Source organism: Alosa pseudoharengus, unplaced genomic scaffold (genome assembly GCF_046254945.1).
Source record: "Alosa pseudoharengus isolate Yale_2024_CS ecotype anadromous, Long Island Sound unplaced genomic scaffold, YU_APseudo_1.1 YU_APseudo_1.1_scf_1, whole genome shotgun sequence".
In the NCBI taxonomy this organism is placed as follows: Eukaryota; Metazoa; Chordata; class Actinopteri; order Clupeiformes; family Clupeidae; genus Alosa; species Alosa pseudoharengus.
Window position 1 is genome coordinate 31820626 of NW_027468564.1, and position 20144 is coordinate 31840769.

Consider the following 20144-nt stretch of genomic DNA (forward strand, 5'->3'; position numbering starts at 1 on the left):
TTTTTGCGTTTTCTGGAGTTGAAAATGATCTTTCCATCAAAGGGTCCCAGGTTTAAAAATGCTAGAATTCCTTTAATGAGCTTTTAGATCAGTTTTATAACTTTGAGGCAGTAACCAAAATCAGTTTGGAAAAACAAACATAATAAAAAATATATATTTTCTTTTTTCTCACCCTTCTCTGTGAGTAGCCAAGGCAAATAGCCATGCTGGTACTGCTTTTTTTTTTGCAGTTGTTTCTGTGTTGTTGAGTATGGTTGCAATGCTGGACGTGTTGAATATCTACGTCTGCAGCTAGGACAGGTGTACTCTCCAGTTGCACTCTGCGTTTCCAGGTGTAGGAGAATGCACTGCCTGCAGAAAACATGTCCACATAGGATGCGCACAGGATCCTTCTGACTCTGGCCACAAATGTTGCATCCCCTGAGTCAACAACATAAGATAAATTAAAATACAGTAAGTAGTTAGACATCTTCAAAACATTAAAGGTGCAGTCAGGGATTTTACACAATGTCAAGCCCATAATATTTTGGTCACATACAGAAATTATCTCCTCACAACCACTAACAGAGGGGCAGCCCCCAAACAAAAGTGTCTGCTAATAAATGTGAACATAAAAATAAACACAAACAAACACGACTTATTATGCCTTAAATAGGGGAAACTGAAATGCTAATTGCATTTAATCTAATGACAAATATATTGTGAGGGAAAGTTCATCTTGTGGGTGTGGTAGCCCAGCAAAGCCAGCATATCTGGCAGGTGCCTCATTTATAATATTTGATATTACCACGGTATATCTGAGTGTTCCATTAAATCACTCACCATCCCCCTTAGAGTATGACGGAACCACTGCATTGCTGATTTATCAAACTCATTTGTGTCCCTTTATTCCATAAATAAGCTTTATCTGAGAGTCTACTACTACTGGGGGCATCCGTGGCCTACTTGAATTTCCCTTTGGGGATCAAAACAGTATCTATCTATCTATCTATCTGTCTATCTGTCTGTCTGTTAGGGAATCAGACTTGTGACCGAAGGGGGGCTGGTTCGATCCCTGATTGGTAGGAAAAATTGGGTGAGGGGAGTGATTGAACAGCGCTCTCCCACATCCACAGATGAGGTACCCTTGAGCACCTCTTGGGGGTGCCCTAACCCCCAACTGCTCCCTAGGCACCGGATTAAGGGCTGCCCACTGCTCCGGGTGTTTATGTGTGCTCCTAGTGTGGGTGTGCTCCTAGTGAGCTCACTGCTCTGAGTGTGTGTGTTTGAATGTGTGTAAACTACCCCCTGGATGGGTAAAATGCAGAGAACAAATTTCCAATGGAAACTTCCTACAGGGCTATACAGTATAACTTAACTACTTGTGGCTCTTGCTTTTCGGCGACTGTGCAGCAGCAGAAAAGCTGTGTCTGTCTTTTGCACAAGTAACAAACTTTAGTACAGAGCAAGGAAGGCACAGAGCAGGCAGAGGGAGAGCACAATTCCGTTACTCGTTGCTGCTCATGGAGGCTCATTTATCACACATAACTGATGTGTACCGCCGTGAAGCTGGCCCCCCATGTCATCCAGCATTAAATTTAATCTCCAATTTTAAATTGAATCTACAATCTCCAGATGGTAGACATGGCATGCTACTTTAAAAACATAGGATTACACTATTATTGAGGGCGGGTCAGGAATACGTTTTTTAAGAGGGCAAGCATGCATGAATGTGTGAATGTATATTAAAGGAGAATTCAGGTGATTTTATAGACATAGATCTCCATTTCTCAAGGTCACCGAGTACTGTCTGTATGAAAACCTCCCGAAAACAACCGTTTTTACCTAGCTTGAGTGGCTGCAACAACCGTTAGAGCTTCCAGGCAACTACAGTGTTACACACTTCATGAGCCCCCATGTTCATGCCCCCAGAGTGTAGCACTGTAGCTGCCTGGATGCTTTAGCAGTACTTGGTGAACTCGAGAAATGAAGATCTACATGTACATGTGTGTCAAAAATCACCGGAATTCTCCTTTTACACATTGGTACACTGTTGAAGGTTAATTCATGGATTACAGTACATTCCAAAAGGTTCTACCTCCTGAAAGACCGTTGATAAAACCCTACAGTCGAGGTGGCCTTCCTTTTGTAAGCTTGCAGTTTTGGTTTACTGGAGAGAAAGAATACATAGTATTCTTAGCAGTTAGTAGTTTCATTACATTGGTTACATTGCCATTTCATTTCACACATTTAATAGTACAACACTATCTTGTAGAGTGCAATTGGTATCTTCTGTAACGAAAAGTTACAAAATTTTAATTCAAAGTTGTATGTCCAAGCTGGTAAATATGTCTGATCAAAACAGAATTCTTACCTTGCAGTTTCAAATGATACTTGCCACGGTCTACATGTAGTACTTTCCTCTTTCCTCTTTGGGGGGGCTTTAACAGAGGAAGTATGGGCCTCATCTGTCTCTATAGGGAGACTCCCTTCTGTCATGACACTCCATTCTGTCATAGTTCCCCAAAGCTGTAGGCATTTCATTGATAGAAATACAGTAGTGATAAATACGAAGATATTGTTTATGATGTAAGTATGTATTATCATATCATTATTATTATTATTACTACTACTACTACTACTACTACTACTATTGTAATTATTATTTTAATTTAAGTATACTTAAACCATGATTTGACATCATCTTCAATCAGCATTTATATGTCATGCTATTTTTGTGATCATGATATATCATTGATTGCATAGGCCTACCATTCAACAGCACAAGTTACCCCTTGTTTTTCTGAATGGTAGGCTAATTTCACATGATGCATATCAATTTACTTAGCCAATCTTACTCAACACAAGGAATGATAATAATCACTACAACACATATTGTGTACAAATGCTTAACCTTATATGGCGAAAAACTACTTGTCAGATGCTCACTTCAACACACGTATAGCATTGGAAGCCTATAGATATGTAAGAATTGTCAATGACCAGGGGCAGAGTGATTCTAAACTCCATCGACAGACTGGGAGTATGAGCCTATTTGGCCTGATTCCTATTTCAGGGGGGAAATCCGGGGATGACTTAAAACACGTTGCGGCCGTTCATCTAAAATCTTTAATAGTCTGTAGGCTACCCATCTCATATGAGTCTCATAACCTGCATGTCATGTCATCATAGTTGTTACCACGGTATTACCAGGGTTGTGGGGAGTGGCCCTAGAAAGGGAGGGACTATGACCGCACACTCCAGGCTGCTGGAGAGTGCAGCAAATAATTTATACAAACAGCAAAATATCATGCCCTTCACAGAAATCAGCATGGCCGTAAAACTTTAAAGGCCGACTGGAAGTGCTCCTGATTCTCCTAATTACTAATCTGCTACTGTCAATGGCCAGTTTGCCATTTTGTTTCCTTCCGCAGATGCTGATATTTAACATCTACATGAATAATGATATTTCAGTTGAAACGCTGCCTGCCCTGCATCAGCAGCATGCTGAAGTGGATCAGCAGCATGCTGAGAAAGAGGCAGTAAGTAGCCTACATGCTGCTATGCTGACATGCATTATTCTGTCTCTTGACCTCTCACTCTATGCAGACTTGCTGGTTGTAATCTACCAGAAAAATCTTTTGGGGTTGTAGCCTCTGCTTTGCAGTCATTGGTTTCCCTTACAGAATATAACACCTAATGGATTTATTCTGTAGGGGAATCACAATGTAAGTGAACCACAACATCAAAATCATACTGACCAAAATGATCAGGTGATCAAATGATCATTATCGCAATATTTTTTTAAAATGTGCTGAAAATGTTTCTAAGCCAACCACCAATTATGGACAGAATTCCTAATCGGCCTGTCCTTTAATGCACAGTAGCAACAAAACTAAAAGTCAACCAGAATAGCATTCACATAGCATAGTATCCTGTCATGGTGCCAGTTATCCTAAGCTGTGAAATATTCCTCCTTTTGTTGTCTTCATCATTACACAACTTGTCCAACTTTTGTCCCCGTCCCAACTTTTTTTGAAATGTGTTGCTGCCATAAAATTCAATTTTTTTCCATGAAAGAGTCAATTTTGTAATTTATCAATGTTATGATGTCCTCTTGGCTAGGCCTAAGCTAAGTGTTGGGAATTTTAGAGCAATTTACCCTATCTAGCCTAATCTAGTAGCCTAATAAAATTATTTAGAATCCATGTTTTGTTACCATTTTTTATCTGATCCTATTTTAATTTTATATTTTAATCTGGCCCAGATTTGTCTGCGCCTCTGCCCTGCTCCGAACTCAGGTCCCTTTCCACAGGTGTATAAAATCAAACACCATGCAGTCTGCATTCATAAACTAGGTGCTCCATTTTATACACCTGTGGCAAGGGACCTAATTAATCTAATGAATACCTCACACATGTGATTAGCCAGATTTCTTTTGTAGGCCTAGGCTAATAGAGTCAGGATTATTGCCTGGGACACCCACCCAGGCACAGGCCTTTCACACTTGCCCTCACTTTGTCTGTTCTCATCATTCTAACCTGCCAAATCAACTAGTATGTATGTATACACACACACTGTGAGGGAAATTTGGTCTCTACATCCCAATCTGAGAATTAGTGAAACACACTCAGCACACAGTGAGGTGAAGCACACACTAATCCCGGCGCAGTGAGCTGCCTGCAACAACAGCGGCGCTCGGGGAGCAGTGAGCGGTTAGGTGCCTTGCCTTGCTCAAGGGCACTTCAGTCGTGCCTTCTGGTTGGGGTTCGAACCGGCAACCCTCCGGTTACAGGTCCGAAGTGCTAACCAGTAGGCCACGGCTGAGATTACCCTAGAAAGCTATGATGACATTGTTTCTATCTTTAAATCCAAGCTTGCACTGTAGCCTTACACCCATCAAAATGCAGCCAGCGCGCATTATGGACTCGCCATCAAAGACCCTGAACTATGTTTGCACAGCAAATTATAGGAAAATAAGTGTGCTGGTTACACCTGTTTCTCACTGATCGAGGTTATTGATGTCTGTCAAAGGATATTTTCCTAAACATGAATAGCTTACTTCAGCCAATCTGTTACACAGTCTTGAATAAACAAAGTTCACGTATTCATTTGAAGAACTACTGTAACCTGGCGTTCATGGGCTTGAGACAAAACATCATCATTCCGCGTCATTCACGTCACATAATGTGTGAGTCAGAGGTCGGAAACTGCGGCTAAATTTTTTAACAGAGTTGCCCAGTTAGGGGCTCGTCATCACTTTTGTCGTCACGTTGTAGTTCGTTTGTAGTCCATGTGGCTTTTCATGTCCAACAGTTTTAATGTGAACTTAGGAATTTGCCGTTTTTGTCACTTGAAAGCTGCATATTCACAAGCGTCTTACACTATATTTTAAGCAAATACAGTTGTTTATTTAGGATTAGTGAGTGTATGTTTTAACCTTTGTTCATCCGTGTTTGTCACACACTCCGACAGCAAAGCACATAAACACTTGCTGTGGGAAAAACAAAGTAGCCACGGGGGCGGTCCTTGTCATTCCGAAGTGCCTTGAATGCACCCTAAGAACGGGGTATATAGTGAGAACTATAAGGCCCAGCGTGGTTTCCGGTGTTACATAGCAACTGGCTCCCATGTTAACTGGCTGCGTTGATGACGTTTCATGATTGATGACGAGTCTTTGACAGATGTGGCCGCTTGCAGATTTGTCACTTTCTGATATACTAGAGACGCACACAAATATGCATGACATGTTTAAAAGTCAAAATTGTATGCAGTACTACATGCATTGGACCATGAATATGCCACCTAAAAAACAAACACCTAAATAGCATAAATTAACTCCATGTGGGTATTGAACCACGAATAAATTGACCTGTCTTCATGGTAATAGCGTCTATCCACTTGCGCCACGAACCAGCTGACGGTACTTACCGAAATTGACTTCAGTTGTATGATTAAAAGAAGTCAGCTAACATTATTATAATTGTAACAAGTTAACATAGCTGTTCATGTTATCTGGCTACCATGTTATCATGCTACCGTTGCCCAAGCCATTTAGTAGGCCTTCAAAGTATCATGGTTAAGTTTTACAAACGTTTCACTGAGGTTAGGCTGTGGCCGCCCCTACCTGAAGTGTCTGTAGAGCCACATGAACGTCAGCAAATAAATCAAATAAAAATGTGTTGCCTAATTGTGTATCCTTTTGTCCAGCCTATTCTTTTAAGAATTCAGTTCATGAAACACAGGCGTTGAAACGCACACTGCAATGGGCAGGAGTGTCCATATTTTACACAAACTTTGCGCACAGGGAGAGTCAAAACTCAGGCTTATATGCTATTAACGTTAATGTTGCTGACATGTAAACATGGGTTTGATGTTTTTTTGATACTTTGTGCTTCTCCTGTGGCGCAACAGGTTAATGCCTATACATTGCTTTCTCACGCAGTCGACATGGGTTCAATCCTCCTCATCACATGTTTTTTTATTATTATTTATTTATTTTTAGACCAGCAACGCTTCCTCAATTTAGGCTACAGATACTAGGTGGCCACAGAGAGCCTGACCAGCAGTCAGTGAAATGTTTGAAAACGTATATATTAACCATGATACTTTGAAGACCAACTGGCTTGGGCAACTGATGTAGCAAGACAACACCATCAGCCGTGTTAACTTGCTACAATCATCAGCTGACTTCCTCTAATTGTATAGACTAAGTCAAATAAATTTCACTATAACTTATCAGTTGGTTTGTGGCGCAAGTACGTAGATGAATGGTTATCATATAGGAGGTTTCATTTAGGAAGCAGGTTCAATACCCACGTGGAGTTATTATTTGGGTATTTTTTTTTTTTTTGGTGGCATATTCATGGTCCAGTGTATGTAGCATACTACAGACAATTTTGACATTTAAATATGCCATGCATATTTGTATTTGTTCGTCTCTAGTTTCCATCAGAAAGTGACAAATCTGCAAGCGGCCACATCTGTCAAAGAAACGTCATCACTCGTGAAACGTCATCAACGCAGCCAGTTACCATGGGTGCCAGTTGCCATGTAACACCGGGGTTGGAGAGGAAGGAGCTGAGGAAAAGGGGAAAAGTTAAGCTTCTCGTGGTTTGTGATAAATAAACATCGCTTTCAGTTCGAACTCGTTTGTCCCGTGAAATCTTTGTAGGCTACATACTGAACATCTTCCCGAAGATATCTAGGTTTACACTACAATAAAACCCATCTCTAAAATAGGCATTCTGAGTTTCTATTCTGCTTTAAAATAGCTTTTTTACTTAGATCATCATTTAAGTTTGAAAATGTATCATGGTGCAGCATCTGAAAGTGAATTATTCTTGCGAGTAGCATATTTTAACGTGCGGTTTTTGATTGTCATTACGCAGTCACATATAGGCCTACAGTAGCGTTTACATTTCCAGGTAATTTACGTCCCACCTGCCTTGTCTCTGCGCCCCTCACTTTCACTGGGTTAAGGCCACTAAAATCTCACAGGCACTCCTTAATTATAATTTCACTTCGTGAATGAGTTTGGATACTTCCAGGCTACGGAGTTCCCAAATCGACAGTGAAACCAAGTCTATTATCTTTGCAGTCGCCTTTCCGCATCATCAATCTCTTAACTTGTGTGTAGCCTATGTTTTAAGATAGACAGCAGTAGCTTGAAATACAATTATATTAGTTTGAGTAAAATTAGCCATTAACTATTGACTCATGATCGCCTACCCTGCGAGGTAGGCTAGGAGGTACAACCCAACCTGACATTGAGCCAAGAGATGTCGAAGTTTCCACACAACGTAGCCTTATTTACCATTAATGCGAATGCTCTGTATTAGGTAGGCTATGTATTACGTACTGTTGGCTACCACGATGTAGTAAAAGTTTGCCAAAATAACTTTTACACCGATGGCTAAGCAAGGGTACTTACCGTCTAACTCGTCACCATTGCAGGCTTGATGGCGGTGTTACCAGATACGGTTTTTGAGATTCTGGGTTTCCATGGGTGGAGTCAGGTGGAGTTTCAAGCGTGAATATTTATAAACGGAGGATGTCGTGCGCGCGCGCCTAGAGAGCATTCATGAAGCGTGACTCAAATGGAACTGAAAATGTTGGTAAAGAAGCTAGAAGACTAGGCCTACAGCAATTTTAACACGTTTTTGAATGTTGATATGGGTTATTGTGGAAAAACGTGACAACTTCGACGACCACTGGTGGTCGAGTAAGTATAAGTATATACTTTTTTGATCCCGTGAGGGAAATTTGATCTCTGCATTTAACCCAATCGGTGAATTAGTGAAACACAAACAGCACACAGTGTACACACAGTGAGGTGAAGCACACACTAATCGCGCAGTGAGCTGCCTGCTACAACGGCGGCGCTCGGGAAGCAGTGAGGGGCACCCGCTTCGAACGTTATCACTCGATTGAATGGGCGTTATCAATCGTAATCAGCCTCATAGTTATGGGTTAGAAGGGGCCATCTACACCTTCTAGCAGGTTCAGAAGGCTGTTATCATCGATTCAAATGGTTGACCACGATACGAACACATTGGGATCCCAGAATCCAATCAGAAACGGAAATTACCGAGCAGGGACGGGCTAAAACGAAGAATTTAAATCGGGAAAGGTGGTGAGATGTGTTAGTCTACGTTGCCTTGTGTTGCACACATGCATTTGGTATTATGATTTGTGGTTAGATCTGGGGTCACGCTTTTATGGCTCGGTATGAGTTTGGATATTTCCAGGCTAAGGCCAATGCCCACGGATTTCCCAAATCGAAAGTGAAACCGAGTCTATTATCTTTGCAGTGACCTTTCCGCATCATCAATCTCTTGTATTTGTGTAGCCTATGTTTTAAGATGTTTAAGCTACAGGACAGTAGCTTGAAATGCAATTATATTAGTTTGAGTAAAATTAGCCATTGCCTATTGACTCATGATCGCCTACCCCAACCGAGGTAGGAGGCACAACCCAATCTGACCTTGAGCCGAGAGATGTCGAAGTTTCCACACAACGTAGCCTTATTTACCACTCATGCGAATGATTTGTATTAGGTAGGCTATGTATTGTATTGTAGGCTACCAGGCTGTAGTAAAAGTTTGCCAAAATAACTTTTAAACCGATGGCTAGGCTAGGGTACTTACCGTCTAACTCGTCACCATTGCAGGATTGATGGCGGTGTTACCAGATACGGTTTCTGAGATTCTGGGTTTCCATGGGTGGAGTCAGGTGGAGTTTCAAGCGTGAATATTTATAAACGGAGGATGTCGTGCGCGCGCGCCTAGAGAGCATTCATGAAGCGTGACTCAAATGGAACTGAAAATGTTGGTAAAGAAGCTAGAAGACTAGGCCTACAGCAATTTTAACACGTTTTTGAATGTTGATATGGGTTATTGTGGAAAAACGTGACAACTTCGACGACCACTGGTGGTCGAGTAAGTATAAGTATATACTTTTTTGATCCCGTGAGGGAAATTTGATCTCTGCATTTAACCCAATCGGTGAATTAGTGAAACACAAACAGCACACAGTGTACACACAGTGAGGTGAAGCACACACTAATCGCGCAGTGAGCTGCCTGCTACAACGGCGGCGCTCGGGAAGCAGTGAGGGGCACCCGCTTCGAACGTTATCACTCGATTGAATGGGCGTTATCAATCGTAATCAGCCTCATAGTTATGGGTTAGAAGGGGCCATCTACACCTTCTAGCAGGTTCAGAAGGCTGTTATCATCGATTCAAATGGTTGACCACGATACGAACACATTGGGATCCCAGAATCCAATCAGAAACGGAAATTACCGAGCAGGGACGGGCTAAAACGAAGAATTTAAATCGGGAAAGGTGGTGAGATGTGTTAGTCTACGTTGCCTTGTGTTGCACACATGCATTTGGTATTATGATTTGTGGTTAGATCTGGGGTCACGCTTTTATGGCTCGGTATGAGTTTGGATATTTCCAGGCTAAGGCCAATGCCCACGGATTTCCCAAATCGAAAGTGAAACCGAGTCTATTATCTTTGCAGTGACCTTTCCGCATCATCAATCTCTTGTATTTGTGTAGCCTATGTTTTAAGATGTTTAAGCTACAGGACAGTAGCTTGAAATGCAATTATATTAGTTTGAGTAAAATTAGCCATTGCCTATTGACTCATGATCGCCTACCCCAACCGAGGTAGGAGGCACAACCCAATCTGACCTTGAGCCGAGAGATGTCGAAGTTTCCACACAACGTAGCCTTATTTACCACTCATGCGAATGATTTGTATTAGGTAGGCTATGTATTGTATTGTAGGCTACCAGGCTGTAGTAAAAGTTTGCCAAAATAACTTTTAAACCGATGGCTAGGCTAGGGTACTTACCGTCTAACTCGTCACCATTGCAGGATTGATGGCGGTGGCAGGTATAGGTAATTTACCTTTACTTCGAAAAAACACCGTGTCGGTTTTTAATTTTGAAAAATAATAACAGTAGCACGAAAAATATCCGTCAATCTAAAGGGTGGGACCTGGGGCCTCATGTACAAAGTCTTGCGTGGATTTCATACTAAGGGCTCTTACAGAGTCAACGCATCGCTACGCATACGCGCCCGCAAGGCTACGCATCGCTACGCTTCGGCCGCCATTATGCGTCGATGCGTAGCAAAATGTGTCATCCCAGTTTTTGATACGCGACGCACTGACGCATGCAATAATATGCGTTGTCGGTGGGGGCGACACTGCGAGTATTGTACATTATGTCAAGTATATGTTATATTTACAGAAGAAGGTTTGAATACAATGGCCAGAGAAGAGGAAAAATTATGCAAGCTTCTCTTTATTTTACGGTCTATGGAGCTCCACATTGTAGGTTACATGCTCATTGTGTATAGCATGATTGTCACTTGGAGGAGACTTCAGACTTGTAGATAACTTACGTTAGTATAGTTAGCTAACCGCTGCTAACGTGCTAGCATCGTCACGTCAGAAAACCATGGGGCTGTGCACATGTGTTAGTGTACATTTATTCACCATATATTAATAAAGTTTAAGTGGCTCTGCAATGTAGGCTATGTTTCCGTTTATTTACAGTACCATGTTCCTTACATGACATGACCCAGTGTCCTTGTAACATGCAGTCAATCTAGCACAGCGAATCACACTCACCTCCCGTCTATAGTTTGTCACCCAACAAAGCTAGATATTACTTTTTATACGTGTCTCCATGTCATACTGGAGTCTTTTTGAGAATTCTAAATTAAATATGATCCGTGGCTCTCCAAAAGAGCCTCTTGGGATGTAACTTTTACAGACAGCTTGAATATCACTCAGAATGTCAGTCACCAGTGACTGCTACCCCCTGTTGCGTGAGCGACGTATAGCATTTCACTTATCGGCCGCGTTGCTTGCGTCCACCGTGTAAACTATGAAAGGGAGCACGTCGCTCGCGTCGCTAACGTTGCTTGCTCGCGTTGCTCGCGTTGACTCTGTAAGAGCCCTAAAACATTGCGTACGTGCAAACCTGAAAAGTAGCGTACGCACAAAAAAATCCTGATGTATGAAACTGTGCGTACGCAGCATTCCACGCAGCTTTTCCTTGTACATCCCAATTAACGTGAAATTAGGCGTACATGCACGAGCATTACACTCCACCCTCTCTCCTCCTCATTTTAATATGCTAACTAGAAGGCCACTCGAGAGCGCAGACCTCCGCGAAGACAAAATGGCCTATCCCGCAATATTAATAACAATGAAAACTAATTTGTGGATCCATACTCGAACCTGCTCCAAAGTTTAATAATTAAAATCATCAAATTAATTTTAAAAAAGTGCGAATATGAGGTAGAAGTGTTTATCCGACGAAATGGCAAGAATCTTACGTCTTTATCATCTGTAATTAATAACAAACAAAAAACAGTAGTGGCAGAGCGTAGCACTAGCAGTGGCAGCTATAGGGTCAGAGACTGTGGCAGAATTATTGGTCAGTATGCAAGTAGGTGACAGGGTTCGCATAACTGGGTTTGATGCATTTGAACCATTAAAACACAACTGCATTAATTTAAAAAAACATTAAATCAATCGTGTCCAAGTAGCCTAGGCTACCACGCATCGCGCACTCGAGGTGGAATAAACGAAGTTGATCCAGGTCACATCGCCACAACATTACGACTTCTGGATCATATCCCTATATTTGCACACAAGTGTGACAACAATAATGCGAATGCTTACTCGAGGAAAGTCAAAGTATTATATGCAGTCAATCACACTAAGGGAAATAGCTTATATTCGCGCTTATTATAGTCAGCCTATCTATTCACATGCATGATCCTGTCCCATATGTATTTCTTTCAAATGAAAACTATCGGATATATGAAGGGAAAACACTCGGCACATTTTAAGGCATGGGCAAATGCGTGAAGCCGACCCCATTTGTTTTGTGGAAAGCTCTTCAAAATCTGAAATGTTTGATAAGCCAGTCATCAACAATCGTGTAACCAAATATCGGCGCTGTGTAGGCTAGTTTCACGTTCCCTTTTAATTCTGTTCCTCTAATAAGTCTACAGTTGTCATTAGATAGGTTGTTGCATAACTTAGTAGAATTTGCCCATGTTGTATGTCCATTTAAATATAGACACAAAGGCCTACTTTCAAAGTGTTATCATTCATTTTTAATAACCCACGTTTCACAATATACTGTGCAAATAAAGGCCTTGACTCGCGATCAACTAATGTTGTTGCGCTGCATTGCCTCTAAGTGTCGCCAACTGACGATACACATTGGAAATGTGCATACGCCAGACATGAAGTTTGCGTGGAGGACTATGGAAAGCCGTTCAAGACAAAACGTCTGTCAAAATAACGCCTCCACGTGTAGATTTTTTACTTCTTCAGGAGTAAAAAATAGACGTTTGAGCGTCAGACATCAAATTTTTACGTGTGCCACGCGTAAAAACTTTGCGTCTGACGTCAGAGGTAAAAAAAATGACGTCTGGGTGATTTGCTGCAATGCCAGAGCCTTTGTGCCAGAATAGACACAGCATTGGCTGCTGGAAACAGGAAATGCAGCCGCTATAGTTGCAGCAGAAGAAACAAGATGCCAGAGCAATGTGCAGCATATTCCTGCTCAAATCGGCGGACCATCGCAAACAGGGCTCGGTGGATTACTTTTCAAAAGTAAGATTTAACATTATCGTACTATTGGTTGTATTTTGTGAATGCAATATTACCAGAGAGTTGAAAAGGAGCAAGGATCTTTGTTATTGTATGTAAATCGTAGCCAGCTAGCTAGGCTACTTGCTAGGTGTTCAGGTGTTCACCCGGCTATGAACTGAGACTTGATGAGTCATATTCCATAACACTGACTTACATTACAACTGACACAAGAATGCTATTGTAGAAATGAATCAAATATTACTAATATAACATTGGCCGGCAAATTTTACACAAGTTGCACAGACTGTAGCCCATTATCGGGCAGTTGCTACTTGTAGCTTAGCTAGTAATAAGTGTGTTGGTGGTAGCTTCACTATTTCCTGAATAAAGTAACTTTTCAATAGCTTAACTTCTTTATATGAAGTAGCTTGGCCAAACAAGCTACACTTTTGTCATGTGAAATTAGCACAATTTAAAGTAGCTTCCTATGTAGTGAACTAGCCTACTGCTGTGTTTGTGTTACTAAGCTTGCTACATTTGACTGGGGAGGTAGTTTTGTGTAGTGTTTTTCATGGCAGAGTAACTGATAGTTTCGCTCACTACAATTCAAAAGTAGCTTGCCCAACACTGTATTATTCACATGTAATTCACCCTAACAAAAATAAGATGCATCTTAAATCCCTTTTTATTCATTTATTTATTTTATATCTCCCCAGAACAACTGCCTTGCTCAAGGACTACCACAAATGAGCTGAACGTTCTCCTCACACCCCTGGAACTGAGGAAGTTGCAGCTCTACATTGCAGTACTGCAGGGCATCTGCTACAATGTGACTGAATATTTGATTTATGAGCTCCACCTTCATCACCTTTTTGGTATGGCAACTGCTCTGCCCATGACCGGAAAGCACTGCAGAGGGTGTGAAAACTGCCCAACGCATCACCGGTTCCTCACTCTCCTCCATCGAGGCCATCCAGGGCAAGCGATGCTTGCGTAAGGCGCGCAGCATCATCAAAGACTGTTCTCACCCCAACCACAGACTGTTCACCCCACTCCCCTCAGGGAGGCGTTACAGGTCTCTCTGCACCCGTAACCACGTAGCCTACTTGGAATAGCCTACCCCTCAGGTGTCTGAATGGCTGATCTCATTTAAATATTTATGGAACCTTTCTGTATAAGTATATATACACTCTTTTGATCCCGTGAGGGAAATTTGGTCTCTGCATTTATCCAAATCTGTGAATTAGTGAAACACACTAATTAGTGAAACACACACAGCACGCAGTGAACACACAGTGACGCACATAGCACACAGTGAACACACGGTGAAGCACACACTAACCCCGAGCAGTGAGCTACCTGCTACAGCAGCGCTCGGGGAGCAGTGAGGGGGTTAGGTGTCTTGCTCTAGGGCACTTCAGCTGTGGATGTGGGCATGGAAGAGCAGTGCTCAACCACTTCCCCTGCCCACATTTTTCCTACTGATCGAGTGTGAGATCAGCCATTCAGACACCTGAGGGGTATATTCCAAGTAGGCTACGTGGTTGAGTGACAAACCTGAGTAAATTGACTCAGAGTAGAAGAGCTGATACAGGAAACATGGTTGTGTGTATTTTAATATGCATAGTGGCTTAACAGTAATAGAATATTCTGATACTGTATATCATATAAAGTGATGACATCCCAGATCAAAACTGGGAACATAATCCATAATGTTTGACAGCATAGACAAAAACTGGTTTGATACAAGTTGTAATGAGTTAAATGTAGTTGTAATTCCATACACATTTTCAAGTGTTTTCATATTTAAGTTCAGTGCCATCAAAAATAAAGTTTGATAAACAGACATTGGTTTGGAATAAGTAAAGGAAATGGTGTAACTGGGTTCAATATCTGTTAGAAAAGTTCCATAAACATTGAAAAGTGCAAGTTTGTAGGTTTGTTTCTGATCGTTAAAAAACAGACATTGGTTTTTGGCATAAGTAAGTGTAACAGTTCATTAATACAAGACAAAAAGGCCAGCATGTGTTATTCACAGTTCACAGGTTCCAGCCCCAATGAAGAGATCAAATAAAGAGATATTAAGAAACATTTTAAAAACGGCTGAGATCAGCCCTGTTCAATGCAATCAGTAAAGAATCTGGGAGTGTCTTCACAGGCTCAGTGAGACAGAGGTTACTGTCATGCTGGTGACAGTACATGCACAACTGGTGCATGTAATTTTGTATGTTCCCAGTCTACCTTGCTAAAATTGCTTCGATACACTTAGACTGAACAAAAGTGCTACAGACAGCAGGTGGCAGTACATAATGAAACTGGGTAAACTCCATAAAAGACCGAGTCATCCAGACAGTGGGAAAATGGGAGACAGAGTGGCAAATGCAGGTGATTAGATTAGATTAGATTCAACTTTATTGTCATTGTGCAGAGTCCAAGTACAGAGACAACAAAATGCAGTTTGTGTCTAACTAGAAGTGCAAAAAAGCAGAAAAGTGCGATGTGATATACAAAGTAGTTGGTGCATAGAAAGACAAAAGATATAGTGCAGTGTAGACAGTATACAGTTGTTTTCAGAAGGTGGTTTAGAGTAGTATAAATTAAATATAAGTATGTGCAGTGTATTAGCAGTAACCTTAGAAGAGCAGAATAAATATGGCCATGTAATATAAACAACATGTACATATATGTGCAATGTAGTGGCAGTACCATTATAGTAGTAGTAAGAAAAATATTAGATATATGCAGTGTATTATGCAGTGAATATATTACAGACAAACTGAATAAATATGGATATTTAGTATAAACCATATAAACAGATATGGACAGTATGTTCAGCTATGTGCAGTGTGGTAACAGTACCATTGTAGTGCAGAAACAGTAACATTATAATAGTATTAAGAATAAGTGTATGTGCAGGATGAAGAGCAGTAGAATATGGCTATGGATAAGTTTGTAAATAAATGGGATAGGCATGGATGGGATAGGGTAGTCCAGTTGTGAGGGGGTGGGGTGGGGGATGTCCGTCTCCTTGTTGTCCCTGTCAAGGCTGCCATGGTCGTATAGTATATAGTCTACGACCATGGCAGCCTTGAGTCACCATGGTCGTGGACACCTCAACAAGCACAGACAAGGAGGCATCAGGCGGGGGCGGGGGGTGATGGGGGCTTAAGTTCGTTGGATGTCACCGGGATGCAGAGCTAGAGTTTAGTAGGGTGACAATCGCAGGAAAGAAGCTTCCTCTAAACCTGCTGGTTCAGGTGCGGAGAGACCTGTAAAGCCTCCCTGAGGAGAGTGGGGTGAACAGTCTGTGGTTGGGGTGAGAACAGTCTTTGATGATGCTGCGCGCCTTACGCAAGCATCGCTTGCCCTGGATGGCCTCGATGGAGGGGAGTGAGGAACCGGTGATGTGTTGGGCAGTTTTCACACACTCTGCAGTGCTTTCCGGTCATGGGCAGAGCAGTTGCCATACCAAAAAGGTGATGAAGGTGGAGCTCATAAATCAAATATTCAGTCACATTGTAGCAGATGCCCTGCAGTACTGCAATGTAGAGCTGCAACTTCCTCAGTTCCAGGGGTGTGAGGAGACCGTTCAGCTCATTTGTGGTAGTCCTTGAGCAAGGCAGTTGTTCTGGGGAGATATAAAATAAATAAATGAATAAAAAGGGATTTGAGATGCATCTTATTTTTGTTAGGGTGAATTACATGTGAATAATACAGTGTTGGGCAAGCTACTTTTGAATTGTAGTGAGCGAAACTATCAGTTACTCTGCCATGAAAAACACTACACAAAACTACCTCCCCAGTCAAATGTAGCAAGCTTAGTAACACAAACACAGCAGTAGGCTAGTTCACTACATAGGAAGCTACTTTAAATTGTGCTAATTTCACATGACAAAAGTGTAGCTTGTTTGGCCAAGCTACTTCATATAAAGAAGTTAAGCTATTGAAAAGTTACTTTATTCAGGAAATAGTGAAGCTACCACCAACACACTTATTACTAGCTAAGCTACAAGTAGCAACTGCCCGATAATAGGCTACAGTCTGTGCAACTTGTGTAAAATTCGCCGGCCAATGTTATATTAGTAATATTTGATTCATTTCTACAATAGCATTCTTGTGTCAGTTGTAATGTAAGTCAGTGTTATGGAATATGACTCATCAAGTCTCAGTTCATAGCCGGGTGAACACCTGAACACCGAGCAAGTAGCCTAGCTAGCTGGCTACGATTTACATACAATAACAAAGATCCTTGCTCCTTTTCAACTCTCTGGTAATATTGCATTCACAAAATACAACCAATAGTACGATAATGTTAAATCTTACTTTTGAAAAGTAATCCCCCGAGCCCTGTTTGCGATGGTCCGCCGATTTGAGCAGGAATATGCTGCACATTGCTCTGGCATCTTGTTTCTTCTGCTGCAACTATAGCGGCTGCATTTCCTGTTTCCAGCAGCCAATGCTGTGTCTACTCTGGCACAAAGGCTCTGGCATTGCAGCAAATCACCCAGACGTCATTTTTTTACCTCTGACGTCAGACGCAAAGTTTTTACGCGTGGCACACGTAAAAATTTGACGTCTGACGCTCAGACGTCTATTTTTTACTCCTGAAGAAGTAAAAAATCTACACGTGGAGGCGTTATTTTGACAGACGTTTTGTATTGAACGGCTTTCCATAAAAATTTGACGTCTGACGCTCAGACGTCTATTTTTTACTCCTGAAGAAGTAAAAAATCTACACGTGGAGGCGTTATTTTGACAGACGTTTTGTATTGAACGGCTTTCGATAGAGGACCGCACATTCTCACGTTCAAGTCAGTCTTCGTACATCCGGACGTGAGCGTGAGAAGTGACGTACGCAGCATTTTTGGTGCTACGCAAGCTTTGTACATGAGGCCCCTGGTGTGAAATAATGACACAAGTCAAATAAGGGTAGGCCTACAGTTTAACCACTCCCAATCACCACGAGGAAGTAGATTTCCACTTCCCTATACAGATGTGACCCAGAATGTCTTGGTCTAACATCTCTTCTGTAGCCCAGTTGTTCAAGAAGACTTTGTCATGTCATATTAACAGTGTTGGGCAAGTTACTTCAAAATCGTAATGTACTATGCATTACTCATTACTGTCATTTCAAAGTAATTTGTTACATTATAATATTACTGTCTCTGAATTGTAAGGCATTACACTACTATTGCATTACTTTTAAGTTACTTTCACCAAAATATCTAGAAATATGGATTTGCCATTCTAAATGCAGTTTATTACACTCAATGCAGCTTGCTCTTCCAATGGAGGGAGATGTGGTATAGCATAATAACTGAGCTAGGCTTAAGGCAACAGTAGAATGCAATAGGCGCAGTGCTCATAATGCAATACAAGGAACAATCATAGTCAGAATTTTGTTAAAAACCGACAAAAGGTCAAAGTCTGGTAAATTGTGATAGAAATACTGTAACTTTAAGGCCTAGGCCTACTCATTAAAATCAATAGAGAGCCTACTATATTGTAAATCAAAGCTTAAAGGAACCGTATGTAAGATTGTGGGCAAAACGGGTACTACAATCACTTTCAAATTACTGTAGAGCGGTGTATCCCCTTCCCCTCCCCTCTGACTGGCAGAGTTGGCAACCGGATGACGAAACACTACTGACTTTGTGATTAGTAGATAGGTGGAGGGTGGCGCATTAGGCCAAAACACAACATGAACACATCAACATCAGTTGAGGGCTGCAACTTCACTTTTTAAATGACAATATCCTGGCCAGACTACTGTTGTCAGTGATATAAGTATTTGAAATGAACATGATTTCTTAATGTCTAGTGACATATCAGGGCAATTTTATGATTAATTGAAATACATTTTTTACATACGGTTCCTTTAATAAAGACATGTCAAGATGGTGGCCTGCTGGCCATTTCGGTGCCCTAAGTGAGTGGCTTTGAGTGAGTGACATTTAAATGATAACTTAAACACCTAAAGTAAAATAAAAGGCCTATTATTTACAGACCATTACTGTGTATTTTTAAACATTAATTTCTGAAGAAATGCTGTTTTACTTATAAATGGTGCACTGTCACTTTAAGAGCATTGATCTTTACGTTGTCATAATGCCCTTTTGCTAGCTCTTGTTTACAAGCCTTATTTGTTTGAGTTACATTGATAGCACAATATTAACAATAATATGCACAATGTTAAGTTGTTTTAAGCAACCTTCATTGCTTTGGAAATGGAAGTATATGACATGTTGCTTCACATTTCGTGAATACAAGTGAATTATGAGCCTGGTATCCACCTAGCTATCTGAATGGAATGCGTTTCAGTCGACTCAGCATATCATGTGCTTCATGTAGCCTAAATGCTTGGAAAACGAATGATTGAAGACCCACCAATTCTAGTACTACGTGGTGATTGAGAGAACCCAAAAGGTATCAAACTTGCATGTAACATCGTGTTAGTGCATTTTGACATTGTAAACGTTATTGATGAAGAGTGAAACGCAGTTTGCAGTAAAGCTACTATTCATTGGTTACATTTGGGTGCCCCCTCTGTCCTTTGGTGCCCAACGCAAAGTGCGTGATGCGCGTGGTGGGAGCGGTGGCACTGCCAGGCTACACAATCTTTTTCTGCATTTCTATCCCTTTATTCTCTTCGATTCAAGTTCACAGCACAAAGCTGGCATGCACAACAGCATAGTTTGTGTTTTATCAAGAATCAAAAAGATTAGCGTGGCACTACTTTAGATGTTTCATTAATTTACTTGTGCTATTTCGCGAGCTGAGAGATCTTTCGGTTTCGCACACAAAGTGCACTAACTATTATGTTCTTCATAGCCTTGTCTCTGAAAGGCTGAAAATAATGAGCGTAGGCTTATGTCCATCCAGCAAATAGAGTCCGCCTGCGAGTCTGCTGCAGCCACAATCATATTCAACCAGTATCAGGAGATAACGTTGTACTATTTTGCGCGGATTTTTTCTCCTCTGTTGTTCTCGCGTGGTGTTTGCGAATATGTATCAAAACAAAACAAGCACCT

At 41.3% G+C, this 20144-nt stretch overlaps 1 protein-coding gene across 4 annotated transcripts in view; it reads right to left on the minus strand.

Moving 5' to 3' along the window:
- Nucleotides 1-10521, minus strand: part of LOC143125309 (uncharacterized) — a 46514-nt gene extending 35993 nt beyond the window's left edge. The window contains exons 1-4 of one of the 4 annotated variants that reach the window (XM_076286660.1): nucleotides 10345-10521; nucleotides 2354-2508; nucleotides 2078-2149; nucleotides 173-420 (exon numbers count right to left, since the gene is read on the minus strand). In XM_076286660.1, coding sequence (XP_076142775.1) covers nucleotides 173-420; nucleotides 2078-2149; nucleotides 2354-2496 — 463 coding nt within the window. In that variant the 5' untranslated portion in view covers nucleotides 2497-2508; nucleotides 10345-10521. Of the gene's footprint in view, nucleotides 1-172; nucleotides 421-2077; nucleotides 2150-2353; nucleotides 2509-7912; nucleotides 7978-9128; nucleotides 9164-10344 lie in introns of those variants that run through there. The other 3 variants (XM_076286668.1, XM_076286652.1, XM_076286674.1) reach the window with 3 other exon arrangements.
- Between the last annotated feature and the right edge of the window lie 9623 nt (nucleotides 10522-20144).